Below are 15,644 nucleotides of genomic sequence, written 5' to 3' on the forward strand. Positions count from 1 at the left end.
TTGCTCTATATCCTGATCATAACACAGGAGATGAAAACTTTTCAGTTTTTTTAGCAGACAGCATCATCAGTAATCTTCATATAATAATCATCTAACCGGTTTGACCAATTCAGGGCTGTGGGAAGCTGGTGCCTATCCCAGCAATCACTGGACGAGAGGCAGGGCGCACCCTGGACAGGTCACCAGTCCATTTTACGGCCACACAGAGAGACAAACATCCACACTTTAGAGTAATTTAGAGTAACCAATTAACCAACATGCATGGCTTTGGACAGTAGGAGGAAGCTGGATACCTGGAGAGAACCCACGCATGCACAGGGAGAACATGCAAACTCGACAACCTCTCCCCAGCCAAGGCCACAGTGCTAACCGTTATGCAGCCTCATATAACAAATCTAACCAGAAATACAAAGTCTTACATGCAAACATTACCATTGTCTTTATAAATACTTTATAAACCACTTTTGTTTTAAATTCTCATAAACATCTGAACACAACTTTCTTTCTTCTCTTTAATATGGAGATACTGAAAGTACAGCTTACAACAAAGACATAGATTTTTATAGGTATTTGTAAACTGAAAAGTTTAGTAACTTTAGTAACTTCAGTTATGTTATAGATATTACCTTTAAACCACACAACAATAACAATAATAATATTCACAAAGCTGATGGGCAAAAGTCACACAATGGATGGAGCCCTCGCTGGACTGACAAACACTGCAGGTGTACTTCTGCTGAGACAGGACAAAATAGTGAAAAGTAAACCACTGTGATATCAACAATAGTTTTCAGAACCACAAGATAGGGATTAAAACCTTAATACCCCCCACACAGATACACATTCATATTGTTGGCTTTGTTTTGCTCAGTTAAGCTTACTTTATCACTTCATATCAGTAGAAATCATGTGTAAGTATGAAACATACCTGGGTTCTTGCATTTGTCAAAATAATTATTTTTTTTGGTTGGACTGAACCTCCTTTGGTGCCACTGATGAGGTTTAATACATGACACAAAAGCACCAAAATGTTACCAAAAATGACTTAAACTTAGTTAAACTGATCATTGTAGAGTACCTTTGACTCAGTAAGAAGCTGTTAATATTATCTGGGCCTGCTGGTAAGTTCAGACAAACACAATGAAATACACAAGCCATGTCTTAGCCACATCTTTAAACAAATCCAGGAACAACTGGAATTTCTTTTTTTTTTAGATTTGCAGTAGCTGTCTCTTTTTATTTCATTATCAAACACAAGACTAAGCTGACTGACTCACAACTGTCACATACAAACATATTACTCTTGACTATCAAAACGACAGGCTACCTGAACTGTGTTAAGGAAGCAATAATACACACGTCCACTCAGTTGTGCTAAAATGCAAAGAATGATTAGAGACACCACAACATTTTCCAGCCAGTCATTCTGACTTGACTTGAGTTACGACCCTTCACCGGACTCCTCCCCAGCTTCCTCAGAGGCTCTTGGATCCATCTGCGCTTGTGCAGGTGATTTTGAAGTCTTCGCTGATTCCTTTTCACCTTGGCCTGCAGAGTTTGGATCATCGGCTGGCTCGGTGCTGGTGTTGAGGAAGGCTTGATACTGGTTCCAGAAGCTCGCTGAGCTCCTGGTGGCTGGAATGTTTAAGGATGCCATAGATGTAGAGGAAGGAACTTGCTCAGATGATGAACGGCTGCTCCTGGGAGGTGGACGGGATGTTTTGGTTACAACACCATGGTGCTTCATGTGCCCCTGGGATTTAATAGAGTTCAAACCAATTTTATGAGTGTTACTATACTCAAAATATTTAATAAGGTGCATATAATGGACTATAGAGTAAAATAAATAGATAATATAGCTTAACAAAAGACTAAAGGAGGCAGGGTTTTTGTTTATGATATACACAGTTGAATATTTCAACTCCGTCATTTCAGGCTTCATTAGAAAATTCAATCTTATAATAAATATTAATCCCATACTACTTGTGTTGGGAAGTACTGCTCCATTACAGATGAAAAATAATGGTTAGACTTAATGAAAACTAGGTTCCAAAACAGTGTCACAGCAAATAGCATACAATATACCATACAGATCTTTTCTAACCTTCAGTCCACTGCGACTGGCATACTCTTTTCCACACTCAGCGCAGCAGTAGGTCTTTTTCTCAGGACGTGACAGAGGAGATGGGAGTGCTGGAGCAAGATTAATGGGAACAGAAGTGTCCAGAACATCACTTGAAACCAGCCCACTCATTTTAATGCCTTCTGCTCGCTCTTCTCTCCCATATGAAGCAAAATGAAAGCTCCGACGTGTCTCCCTCATAGACGTAGCTGCTTTCTGGGATCCACCTCTGTCCTCAGCTGGTGTATGGTCTGCGTTCTCCTCATTGGGTGTCAATTTGGGGTCGTCATCAGGCACAGTTACATGGTCTTGTTTTGGTGTTGTAGGTGGAGGAGACTGAACTTTGTCATCCTCCATAGGATCTGGAGATTGAGGCCTTGGGGAGGCCGAGTCTGGTTGGAAAGCTGTCAGTGGATTAACATCACTAACATCTTGACTGGAGACGAGGTTAGAGGTGGTAGTGGGACACGGGAAAACTAAGGAAGCATCAAGAACAGATGTGCTTTGTATGTCCTCCAGGTTGGGTTTGGAAGCAAGGAAGGTGTCTGAGGTGGTGGATGCTTCAGCCTCACCACAGTCCACGAATTTAGAAGGTGGGGACTCTGTGATTTTGGTCAAACTGGAGGGAATTGGTGAAAGATTAGAATTAGGAATATGAATATCAACAGAGACTTGTTGGTGAACTTGACTGTCTTCCTCAGTTTCCAAAGTTTGATCTATCTTTTGGGAAGCTGACAGAGGGGCACTGACAGAAAGGACAGGGGGGTCTGCAATGTCTTGTGGGGAAGTTTCTGTGGTGGGATTCATGAAAGGGTCAGGGCTAAGGTCAGTGGGGGGGATTTGATCTGGGCTAGAGGATGCAGACCTGCTGAGACTTTTATCCGCTGATTTTTTGCTGCCAGAGAGAGGGACTAAGTCAGTAGCTGGAGTCTGAAACTGTGAGCTTGGAGCTGGACTAGCTCTGGGAGGTGCTTTACTTAAGGCAGCGTTTTGTTCAGTGAGCTGGGTCTGAGACTGCGACAATGATTTGGGACTAGATTCAGAGTCCTCTGTGCCAACTGGGGGCAAATGTCCTCCAAGGTGCATGCGAATGTGATGCTGAAGAACAAGAGCATTGGTGAACTTACGTTGACACAATGGACAAGAGTTTTGGACACGTGCATTGGGTGGTCGGGCATGATGGGTGGCAAGATGTGACCGCAGGCTGCCTTTGGTAGAGAAGGATCGTCCACATATCTTACATGGAAAGGGACGTTCTCCGAGGTGTGTGGCCTGGTGTAGCCGCAGTGCTCTAGGACAGCTCAGTACCCGTAGGCACACCCCACACTGATTGGTGGTCAGATTTTGAGCTGAACCTGTAATGCTTAGAGATGGAAGCAGCCCACCTGCCACAGCTTTTGCTCCATTGGCACTCATCCCCAGAGCAGCAACCATCTCACGTGTAAAGTGTGACACAGAAGTGGTCACCAGGTTCGGAGACGGAGATGCCATAACATATGTGGTAGAGGTGCTGGCATTTGTGAAATGACTGTTGGCCAAACTCACTGATGAGGTAGCTGTACTGCCAGACAAAATCTCCAGCATGGAACTCGGAGCCGAGGAAGTCCATGAAGAAGTTGAGTTTGGAGGAGCCTTTTCTAATTTGTCCACCAGTCTTTGCAACTTGGAAGTTTCAGATGTAGGGGTAGCAGTGGCTATGGACGAGGGTAAGGAGGATGGACTGGTGGTGGTTAGACCCGGGACTTTAGGAAAGGAAGAAACAGGGAAAGAAAGCTGAGTATGGCCGGAAGCATGTTGTTGAGAGCCTGCGCTTGAGGGTAACTGGGCCCGTAGCAAGCTCAATGCTGGATGGTTGTATGGGGGTGAGTGTGCAGCCTGGGTAGAGGAGGAAGAGGAGGCAGATGGGAAAAGAAGCTTTGGAAGGTGGACTAGTTGGGAATAAGCTGCGGGAGACAGCATTGGTGCATGAGGTGGAGTGTTTTCATCAAAGTGCTGCTGTTTGGCACCTTTGAATATTCCAGTGATGGAAGAAGATGAAGACAAGGAAGGGTTTGAGAGAAGGGAGGTAGCAAGCGATGATGTGGAGGATGAAGAGGAAGGGGATGAGTGTGATGAGCAGGAAGCTATAGAAGCTGCTGCAGCAGCAGCAGCAGCCCTGTTGAGCTGAAGAAGAGAGTGAGAAATCAAGGCCAGATTCATACTTGAAGGGAGAGGTAGGGTAGAAGGGGTAGATCCTGCAGAGGTCCCCAGTGAAAGTCCACTACTAGAACCACCGACCTCCAAATTGTCTCCACACGTTTCATCTTCCACCCTAATTTTTCGCTTCTTCTGAGTTACATTCATACCACTAGTACTGCCGCAACTGCTCATAATCTGCCCCATATCTGATCCTCCAGTGGCCCCTAATGCTACACCAAACAGTGATGGTGGCAGAAGTGAAAGTGAGAGCTCTGGGTTTTGCTCACGGTGGCGCAGGAAGTGGACCTTCAGGTTGCCTCGTGTGGTGAAACGACTAAGGCACACTGGACATTGGTAGGGCCTTTCCCCTGTATGTGAACGGAGATGTATCTGCAGGGCAGAATCACTGCTGAACATTTTCCCACAAAAGCGGCAGGCGTGATGGAGACGGCCAGTGTTGTTAGAAGTGGATGCAGCTGAGGAGTCGCCTCCCCCTGACGCAGACTGCTGACCACGTTGTGAGTTCGGGATAACGGACAGCGATGTGGGGAGGGATGAGTTTAGAAAGGACAAGTCACTCTGTCCACTCACCGAGGTGGTATTAGGAGATTTCTCATGAAGATAGCGATTGGGTACGGCTAAAGACAGGGCTAGGGGATAGGTGGAGGAAGTTGTGGAAGTGGCTGCAGAGGAAGTGGTGAAGGGAGGGGAGCAGTGAGAACTTTCCCACAGATAACCATGAGCCCCTGTATTCCCTCCAGTTCCTTCCATCTGGGATTTGTGAGGCTGTAAGATTTGAGACAACGATGAGCATGGCTGTATTTGCTTGTTGGCTGTCTGAGAGGGGAGTAGAGAGGAGAAACATGCCAGGAGAGGAGCCACAGAGGTGGACGCCTGAGATCCAGTTGGTTGAGTTGTAGGGCTTGATGCCCTTTTGCTACTTTCCAGGCAAAGCTGAGGCAGGGGAGGGAGGAGATGCTGGGATGGTGTGTCTATGCTATAGGATGCACCGCCAAGGCGCAGCACCTGCCTACAGATCTCTTCTGTTATCTGCATTTGGTGGATCTGCCTTTGCTGTAGCACACGAAGCTCCTCCAGTATCAAAGCAATGCTCAGTTGGGTCCTGACGGGCGCAGTTGAGGCAGATGTCACTCCTGGGCTTGGAGTGGGAGTAACAGGACTTGGAGGGCCTTCAGGCACCCGACTGGGGCTTCCAGGGTGTGGAGGAGGACATAAAGAGGCTGAAGATGATGAGGACGAAGAGGAGGTGGTGGTGGTGGCTGACAGCCCTAACTTGGGAGAGGCCATGTAGGCACCTCGGGAAGAGTGAATGATGGCACTGGGGTAAGAAGAAGAACTGCAATCAGACAGCCGAAGGGCAGGTGGATATTGTGTTTGGGAAGGGAGGGAAGAGTGAGGGAAGTCAGGAGAGAGAGGAGGCTGTAGGTCTTTGAGGAGTTCCTGTGCAGGTTGTTTTGGTGAACAAAGTTGCAATGGACCCTCTATGGATGGAGGGGGGCTCAGAGAGCCCTTGGAAGGTGAGGAGGCAGCAAGGAACAGCTGGTAACTTTGAGAAGAAGCTGAAGAGAAGTCTGATATATTTGGAAACGAAGATGATTTCACAGCCAAGTTGTCATCTGGGGAAATTTAAAAGAAAACAGTCTCAATTTTCTGAAGCAAGAGAGATTTAAGATGAGTTTTACATATTTAGGAAAAGAAGTAATGCTATCTGGGTGGCGACTTTAAAATCTGGGTTTAATTTCCACCACCTTGTCTTTTGCACAAAGAGTTTATTCATTGCAGTAGCCCAAGCCTGCACACAAATAGACAGCATGCACTAATCCCAGTGGTCTGCAAGCATACACCGCTCACCCGCAGAGGAGCCCACCTCGTTTCCAGGGTAACACAACAAGACAATGGACTTTGTCCCCCACACCGCTCATACCCCTCATTCCCCGTGAAAAGAAGCCACATCCTAAGACATTCTATCATCTCTGTCTGTTTTACTTTTATCTCCTCAAGAACCCTTCCTTTGGTAGCCTAATGAAGCATTGCGGGTTATGTCCTGAGCACCGTGCTGGATGCCTGATTGACCAGCAGATGTGACCTTAAAACACTCTGATGTCGCATTTCTAATGTCGTTTAGGGACAAGCAGAGGAAGTGATGTTACGTGCAAAGAAAACAAACAAGCCACTCTGGAGACAGGATGACTCACAGATCCATCAACAGACACACATCGTCTGGGAACGCATAGAGGGACAGGTGAAAACATTCGCATAGAGCTGATTCAGAAACCACTTCTGTTTGCTTAAAAGACTACGGTTTCATGACACAATGTGGCCCTGATCACTACAACTGAAACGGAGAGAGAGAATTACACACAGCTGTGTGCACGCACTGTCACATGCACACTTCTTCATGGGTATGTTCAAGCTTCAATGGCTGCCAACAAAGATGAAAGGAGACAATGGCAGCTAATAGAGAACCGTATACAGTGTCTACCAAAGTTTCTTTTCCCCTGACCTTCTCATTCTCATGTCTTGCTTCTTGCTTTTTGGGTTTTCAAATTCACTAATACTTCTGCAAGCATTTACAGTATATTTCTGAACTCTTGGCAGTATCCACCTCTGAACTGGGATGTTAAGAGGAAGTGAGGATACTTGAGTTAAACAGAGCAAAGAAATCAGCTTATGACTACCACTATAACTTTGAAATTACAAATTGATACTCAAAATCTCAATAATCAAATAATTTTCCAAACCTGTAATTATAAAACTTACATTGATATAGTTTATCTTTAAATGCTTATTAAATGGATCAAAACCATTTGAGTGTAACTTGCAGTATGTGTAAAAGTTTTGAGGAGATATTTTATAGTAGCAGAAAAATGTGAAATAGGTGAAGCAATTTAAAGATAATAAGGTAAAAACACATCTTGCATCATTCTAACAAGATATGCAACATGATGTCTATTAGACAAGCTTCCCTGTTATTACTTGAAGGACTTTCCAAAGTTCCTTTTTAGACATTGTTTGCCTTTTATTTCATTCTCTCCTCAGATGAACCCACATGGCTTTATTGTTGATGCAATCACCCCAAAAGACCTTGTGTCACCGATTTCCATTACAGTTCTTTTATCATTTGGCAAACTTCAGTTTTTTCTCTGTGTTTTCCTTCCTAAAGAATGGTTTCTTACAGCCATTCTTCCATATGACAAGTTTTCAGCTTTTTTTTTTTTTTTTTTTAATCACCTGGCTTCAAGATAACTGTGAAGCTCAATTACCTTTTATTCGTTAACATTTTTTTTTTTTTATCAATGTACTGTGAGAAATAAATAAATGAATACATTTTCTTTTATTAGAGACAGGTAACAAGGTCTTTAAAGATGCTTTTTAGAATAAGTTCTTTGCTACATTATCTGATATGAGAGGACACAACACTGGTTCATCTAGTGAGTTCAGAGCCTTTTTTTTTTTTTTTTTTGCTTGAATGGGTCAAAGGTCAGTGTTATGTGGTTTAACAAACAAAAAACTCATTCCTCTCATAATAGTCAGGACTGGACTGGACAGACTGGGCTGAAAATGGGTAGAAAAGAAGCCAAAACGAGCTGAGAGGAAAACTGTCAGAGACATCAGAGATTCTGTATTAACAATGTTTTTAATGAGATTTAAGAAGGTCTTGTTGCTTTGAAGCAGCATGTAAAGCAATAAGGACACTTAAAACTTTTGCACAAATTTCTGGCCTGAATATAGGACATTAAAGTGAAACTCCATATGACCTAAAGCAGACTGGAAGATTCCTTTGAGTTCAAACTATTAGTAGATACCACAATAAAAATGTAGGCTATTGCACATAACTTAAACACAAACTCTTGTTTAAAATTTGCATCTCCTCCAACTGAGTAACAAGTAATCTTTCTTAGTCTATGTCTCACCATGCTCAAGTATCCGACACGCTGCGGGGGTCAGGCTCATAAGCTGCTGGGGTCGTTTCTGTTTCCGGCGGGACATGCTTCTGCAGGATGGGCCCAACGCTGCAGGGCACTGGCCAACACACAACTTTTATTATGTCTTCCTGCGCGCTGAAAAAAGTTGGCATCTAAGTTACTCTGACGAAAAAAATAGGCATATATTTAAAGAAAGTTTACAACACTATACAGCATCCTTTCCAAACGGGACACACAAGTTGATCCTGGTCGATTAAACCATATAAAGCGCATCCACCTTGGTGTAATTTGATGCAGAGAGAAAAAACAAAAAACAGAAGAGCAGCAGAGGCATGTGTGACAGTTTCTCTCCACAAGTCTCTCTTTTCTCAAAACTCACCGTTGGCCCTCCTTCTCTTCTGCACACACACACACACACACACACACTTGTTCATCCACTAGACTACTTTGCATTCAAATGGCGAGTGAACACCCAGTCTTTTGAACCGAGACTCCACTGCCAATCTTTTGTAATCCATTATACATTGAAGGAAGCTGACCTGCATCACATTATGGCCCCTGAACGAGCTTCCAGAGTGATATCAGTCAAACTGAAACCACGTTGCAGCACGTATCTGCGCGTGACAAGAGCCTAACTGTGCACAAAAACCAGCATCATTAAAATCAGCTTCCCCCTTCAACAAATCCAAATGTTTCCAATCACGTCACAGGGTATCTTGTCGGTCTCGCAACACAATAGCATTTCTGTTCTGTGTACAGCTTGTAACTGAGTGGGGTTTCACATTTGCTCCTGGGTGAGGAGGAAAGTAAACAGAAAGGCTGAAATGGGGCGGAATTTGCAACAATGGCGTTCAGGGAACACAGCTGAGTGAACATCACCCTCTCAGAGCCTCTCTCACACATAAGGCCACTGACTGGAGGCACAATGCTCCCTTTTCAGCCCGCATCCCGACTGCTTACCACGTGGAGCGAAAGGTAGTGAAAGAAATACACAACTAGAGAGAGAGAGAGAGGAGAAAAATCATCTTTCACCCGGGCCCCGTGGCAGCTTCCAGACATCCCTCCACCTCCTCTTTACCTCTCTGGGGCTCGGACAGAATAATAAATCGCACCCTTGGTTTCATGTTAAGTCTGATTGCTCGAATCTATCTTTGTGTGAATGACTTATGTAGCAATGCAGGTTTAAATTAGCTAGAAATACACAACTCGCCAGTTTATCTAACAAAATGAAACAGGCTTTTAATAATCTGCTTTGGGCCTTAAATAGGCATTTCTACACAAACCAATACGGAAACTAAAAGGAAATCCTTTCACACAGCCTGCACCTCATTATCAATCATCTTCTGCCAAAGAAACCCAGTAAAACGAAGAGTTGTAAAAGCTAAAAAAAACAGAGGATTTAATCGATTTTTAAGCTGATTTCTAGCGTGCCAACAAAGCATTTTCTTTTAGCTGTGCCATCTTGTCAATTTGATCGCATTTACGATGGAAGGACATTTTCTTTTCTCTCTGTCTCTCTCTCTGCTTTTTACACCGGTGTTTGGAAACCAGCAGCTGTGAGATGCGCGCTCCCGCTACTGTACAGCGACCTGTTGAACGGCACGCGCGCTCCTACATCATAACAAGTTATGATTCATAAAATATTATGACTTCGCCGACAAACACTGTCCCGGATGTGCATTTCCGCCACGCGCCACTCGTGGCCGACACGATCCTAACAGACGTACGACAAAAACAACTTACCATGTTGGAAAATATGATTTTTTTGGGGGGCGCCGATGTTGCAGAATGTCTGAAGACTTGTGTGTGGAGGAGGGAGGAGGAGGATAAGCTCAGGAGCTCCGACCAGCTCCGTCTCTCAGCCGGGACACTGGCGCAGCGTTTCCCTATTCATTCCCGGTGATGCGCAGTCGGACAGCCGCATTTTTTTCTTCAATGATTTATCTCTGTCGCAAATTGCGTTTGACTGTCATGACAAAGGGGTTATTATGCCGGCAGTTTTTACTCATAGTCCGGTGGCAGGAGCAGGAGGCAGGGCGGCGCAGGTCGCTACAGGGGGAAGGATTATTTTTCCTGGTTGGACGTGCTGCTCTTCCTCCTCTCTTTGTTTTTCTGGGCCTGCTCCTGTCCGGCCTTGTCTGCGGTCGCTGCAGTAGGCTACTGTCTGTCTGTCCGGTCGCTTAGCTGTCTGTCTCTCTGCCTCTTATAACTAATGACCCCTCACTGCCAGACAGAATTCAGGGAAACAGTGACCACGGTTACATGGCTTTTAATGAGCGCGTGCCACACAAAGATCCGGGGAGACACTCAGCCTGACTGTTCTGGCCTGATATAAACCCTATCCATAATACTGAAAAACAGATAAATAAAGTAGGCCAAGTGAGGGCTAACTAAACTGAATTTTCTCTCATTTTGTGGAAACATTGACACAAAATTACACATTTTCAAATTTGTCATTAATGATCAAAAATGTCAAACTGAGCTGGGATGATAAGAGGCTTCAGTATGGACAGTATCTGGCATGTCCTTTTATCGCAAGGTATTTTACCAGAATGAACTTTTTTTTTCTCAAATCCACACTTAAAACACACTTAGTCCCAATTGTAACCTGAAAGCTGTATAGCTGACAGGTGTTGTGGTTTGCGTCTTACAACATAAAACCACTAGGTGTCTCTCACAGACAAAATCTAGATAGATTTAGATCCAGTCCAACACATTTAGTTATAATTGGGCACTTTTAAAACATATGCAGATCTTCTCATTTACAAACAGCTCATTTTATGTGTAAACCTGCTTTTTGACTTTATGAAACTGTATAACATACTGATTGTAGATTTAAGTCAGTGTCCAAACAGTCCAGGACAAATGGGGTGTATGGAGAATGAAAATATTTGAGGTTGCACTCACATTTTACGTACATATTCAATAGTGCCATGGTTATTATTGTTAGCCTATCATAGCATCATTTAAACACATTTTAATGTTTTTAGGCAGGTTTTTTACATGGTGAATCTGCAGGTTTAGAGGAGTAGACTTAGGCAGATAATTTGGCCAAAATATGACAATTATATGGAGGAAGTCTACACAAGCAGCTCCCACCTGAGCTTGGATTTCTGCAGCTCCTCTAGCACAGCCTTTGCCAAACTGGGAGTTCTGACCCCCACAGGGGTCCAAAGATAATTTCAGGGGGTTGCCTAATCATTAGAAACACAAATTAAATAAAAAAAATATTAAATGAACAAATAAATAAATAATACAATGATCATAAAAATAGTCTATATTTGATAAATTAATTAGGGATTTTTCTCAGGGCTGTTCAAATTATTGCAATAATACATAAACAACAATGTTATCACCCATATATTAAACTCCAAATTCAGCATTATTTTGGAAAGAGAAGCTGATATTTTTGACATGAAGGTGCTTTGTTACAGTGGTGAACTGAATCCACTAAAAACTCTTAACACCAGTCTGTGCTGTCTTTGGTGCCATGGTGCAAAAACTTTGGGAACCACTGAGTGCTCTTGTTAGTACTCTACTTGATCGGCTTGTTTCAGAAGCTTGGTGTGTGTATCTATCCCTGCCTGTCTATCTGTCTGTCTGTCTGTCTATCTTATGTCCTCTCCTCTCCTCTCTCTCCTCCCCTCCTCTCCCCTCTCCTCTGGCTTTAGATCGTCATGTTGACTATTCCCATTCTTCACATAAGAAACCAGCATTGAATCACAACATCAATATCTATATCTATATCTATCTATATCTATATATAAAGCCTTTTACACACTAGCTGCTTTTATATTGAGTATAAGGGCAATTGAGGGCAACTAGATTTTATTTAGGAGTAGTAGAGTGCACAAGGGCTTAGTACAAATACATGTCACACTTTTCACATTTTTATTTTTAAAAACCTTTACAAACCATGTATTATTTTCATAAAATTGTCATAAAATTATTTTCATAAATTTGTCATAAAATTCAAATAAAATACTGTCGTGTTTGTGGTTGTAAAAAGATAAAGTATGGAAAGGTTCACAGCAAGGTTAGTTTATTAGTATAGTGGATTTCATAAATAAATCAATTTAATGTGCTTCACGACTCTTATATCATAATCTCTATGACATAATATGTCAAATTATGCAAAATTCTAATAAAATTATACAAAATAAATACATCAAAATGATTAAAAGCAAGAAAAAATTAGTTAAGAGAGTGTATTTTTCGTGGTTATGGGGTCTGAATACTTTTGCTCATGCAGGCCTCTAGTGGTTGTTAGAACAGCTGCATGTAAATTATGAAAGTGACACATATAAAAGTGATGGCTGCGTTGTAAAGAAGAATCTATTTCAGTCCTGACCACGAATGTTTCATAACCCCAAACAAGCAGTTATGGTTTTTTAAGTTTTTGGATAAAACCAACCGGAAGGTGACAGAGTTTTGTGGTAAAGACATGAGATAAAGATAGCTTGCAAAATGGAAAATAATGCTAATGGTAACAGACAATGGTAACCACTGCCTATGTTCTCATGCCAATGAAGACGATAAAATCATCCCATAAAGCCCAACAAGGAAGTGATGAAAGTGTTTGGTCAAGTTATTGACTGAATGCACCTGAGAAGCAAAGAGCGCGTGTGGTTTGTAGAAGCAACATGTGGGGATGCGATGGGTTGTAGCTGCTGTAGCTGAGTGTCTGTGGGTGTAAACAAATGACTGTTGCTCAGTCTGTTACTTACAGAAAAGTATTCATTTACATTTTATTTTCTCTTTTTCTGAGTGATGTGCAGGTAGAAAGAAGTTCTGTCAGTCATTGTAACAAGGGATGTTGTGCATCTTTATCTTTCAGAAACCTTCACACCTCCTCAGGTCTTTATTAACCCAAGTACAAAGATTGGTTCTATAGGACTTTTTTATACTCCCACAGAATAAAAGTGATACATTGAAAATTAACACATGATGTTTACTGATGTATCTTCTTATTATTGTGACTAAATTAATTAAAGATGCAAAAGCAGAACTGCTTCCTTCACAAAAGCTCTGTGCTTCAATCTTCCTTGCATTTTGCTCAGCAGTGCAACCTTGAGTTTTTACATCTTCAGGTCCAATATACTTTTCTGAAGATACAGAGCTTCTTTTGTTAAAATAGTACATTTATTCATAGAGGTTAACAATAAGAAAAAAATAAAAAGGCCCATTTATTTTCTATACTGCTTAATCTAATTCAGGTTGCAGGGTGCCTATCCCAGCAATGCGCATGCTAAAGACAGGGTACACCCTGGTCAGGTGGCCAGTCCCTTGTAGAACAACCTCTCACCGCACCTCTAATCACCTTTTTTTTTTTTTTTTTTTTTTTAAATTTAGCAGGAGTAATGATGAGAAAAGGAAAAATGACAGTCTGGAATTTTAAAAAATTTCATATACCAGGGCATTTAAAAAAAAAACCCTGAACCTTACCAGATCTAAACATAAATACCATGTCAAACAACGGACAGCAGATAAAATATCATACTGTGTCATTATTGATTAAAATGTAGGCAAAACGCAGAAACACTGAGTGATAAGTAAATACATTGACTGCTTCTATGCGTTCAGAGAAAGACACAGTTCTGAGAAAAGCAGTATTTTACTTGTTTTGGACGTTTGCTTCATTTTTAAAGTTCAATATAATCTCTCAGAATTAAGAGTAATTTTACCTTGATGTTAGAAGCAAACAGGCAGAACACTGGACAGATCGTGGTTTATATGGTTGCACTGCATTAAGACAGTTTTAGCTGAATTTTGGCAAATGTGTCGAGAGGTCTCTGTACATAAACAGGCTTTCTCTGGGCTTCCCTGCACAGTCCAAAACACACAGATTCACTAGTGTGATGATTGTTTCTAGTCAGTTAATGCATAAACAACAACATCAAGGACATCTCTGTAACTCAGGTTCTGGTTGTTCTTTCAAAAGTACAGACATAAAGGCACTAATTTCACCGTGAATTTATGCATATGCACCATTTTGGGAAAAATCTTGCACTTTGATTTCTTAATGTGTCAGAATTAAGATGGTAATGAACACCCAGACGTTGCTTTGCAAGTACATTTGGTAAACTAATCATTGGTAAGTTCGACCATCCTGTGAGGGCTACATCTCAGACTCTACAGCCCAAGTTAGCAGGTTAGATGTTAAAGTTCATGACAGTACAATAAAAAAAAAAAAAAAAAGACTACCGGTAAAACAAATAAAGCATCATCAGGAGAAAGTATTTCCCTCTGACAAAAAACGGCTTCAGCCTACTAAACTCTCTTCAAATAAACAACCAGATGTTTTTTTAAACAATACTGTTTGGATAGAAGAGAACAAGGTGTAGATGTTTAGTCATTATGCATATAGTTGTGTTTGTATAAAACCAAGCACAGCATTGCAGCACAAACACCAACAGTCGAGCCCAGTGGTGGAGGTGTGGTGGAGGATTCAGGCTTGTTTTGCAGCCACACCTGGACGCCTTGCAGTCATTGAGTCAACTGTGAATTCCTCTTCTTGTAAAAGTATACTAATGTAAAAAAAATCTAAGTCCATCTGTCTGAAAGTTTGGCAGAAACTGGGCAGTTTGAGGTCAATGATCCCAAACATGGCAGCCAAATCTGCAGCCGGAGAAAACAAATGTCAATTCAAATACTGTGGTTGAACTGAAAGAAGGTTGTATTTACTAAAACGTCACCGAAGTGAGTGGTCAAAAATTCACCTGATTATTCTTTTTTTTTTTTTTTTCCACCTGAATGTATTTTAAATCTTTCTACACTTATTAATAATATATTTTTGTTTTAAATGGTATATAAACAGTTTTGACATAAATACACATGGTGGGTTCTCTGTCAAGAAAAAAAAACAAAAAACAGAAAAATTAAAAATAAGACTGACTTTGTTGGCTTTAAAATGACCTAATAACTTCTCCTTCACCACCCCTCCCATCTCAGGGTAAGGTGACCTCTCAGAGTACCATGAATCTGTAGGGATTAGTCACCTTACTGACCGTACGCAACACATTCATTCCCCAATGGCAGCAGTTTGCAAACACCAGGACACCAGCAGGTAAGAAGGACTTTTTCCTGCTTCTGTTTTTCCAAACTTAGCTAATGTGTCGGGACTGGTTTTAATGAGGTGGAGCTAAAACGCAGCGCACATGTATAAGAAAAGGGTACAACAACATGGTCAGGATGATCTCCTGATCCCTCCACAGCAACAGCTTGAGTCAGGCTGGACTTAATGCTCATTCAGGGTCAGCGTTACAATCTCTTTGCACTTACATAGTCAAAAACCATTTTCTGTATTTACTCATCTCATTTACTGTCTTCAGTTTAATCTGGTAAATAAATTATTAAAAGGCCTTTGGAACTACAAGGAGATATGAAGGTCAGTTTAC

The 15,644-nt window shown here is 41.8% G+C and overlaps 1 protein-coding gene across 1 annotated transcript; it reads right to left on the reverse strand.

The window, feature by feature from the left end:
- Positions 1–1,441: 1,441 nt before the first annotated feature.
- sall2 (spalt-like transcription factor 2) lies at positions 1,442–8,311 on the reverse strand (the record flags this gene model as incomplete). The annotated part of the gene is made up of 3 exons (XM_079243684.1): positions 1,442–1,753; positions 2,105–5,937; positions 8,236–8,311. The coding sequence occupies 3 exons, from the start codon at positions 8,309–8,311 to the stop codon at positions 1,442–1,444; spliced, it is 4,221 nt and encodes a 1,406-aa protein (XP_079099810.1).
- Positions 8,312–15,644: the final 7,333 nt, after the last annotated feature.

This window comes from Telmatherina bonti (assembly GCF_933228915.1).
Source record: "Telmatherina bonti genome assembly, chromosome: 7".
NCBI lineage: Eukaryota > Metazoa > Chordata > Actinopteri > Atheriniformes > Telmatherinidae > Telmatherina > Telmatherina bonti.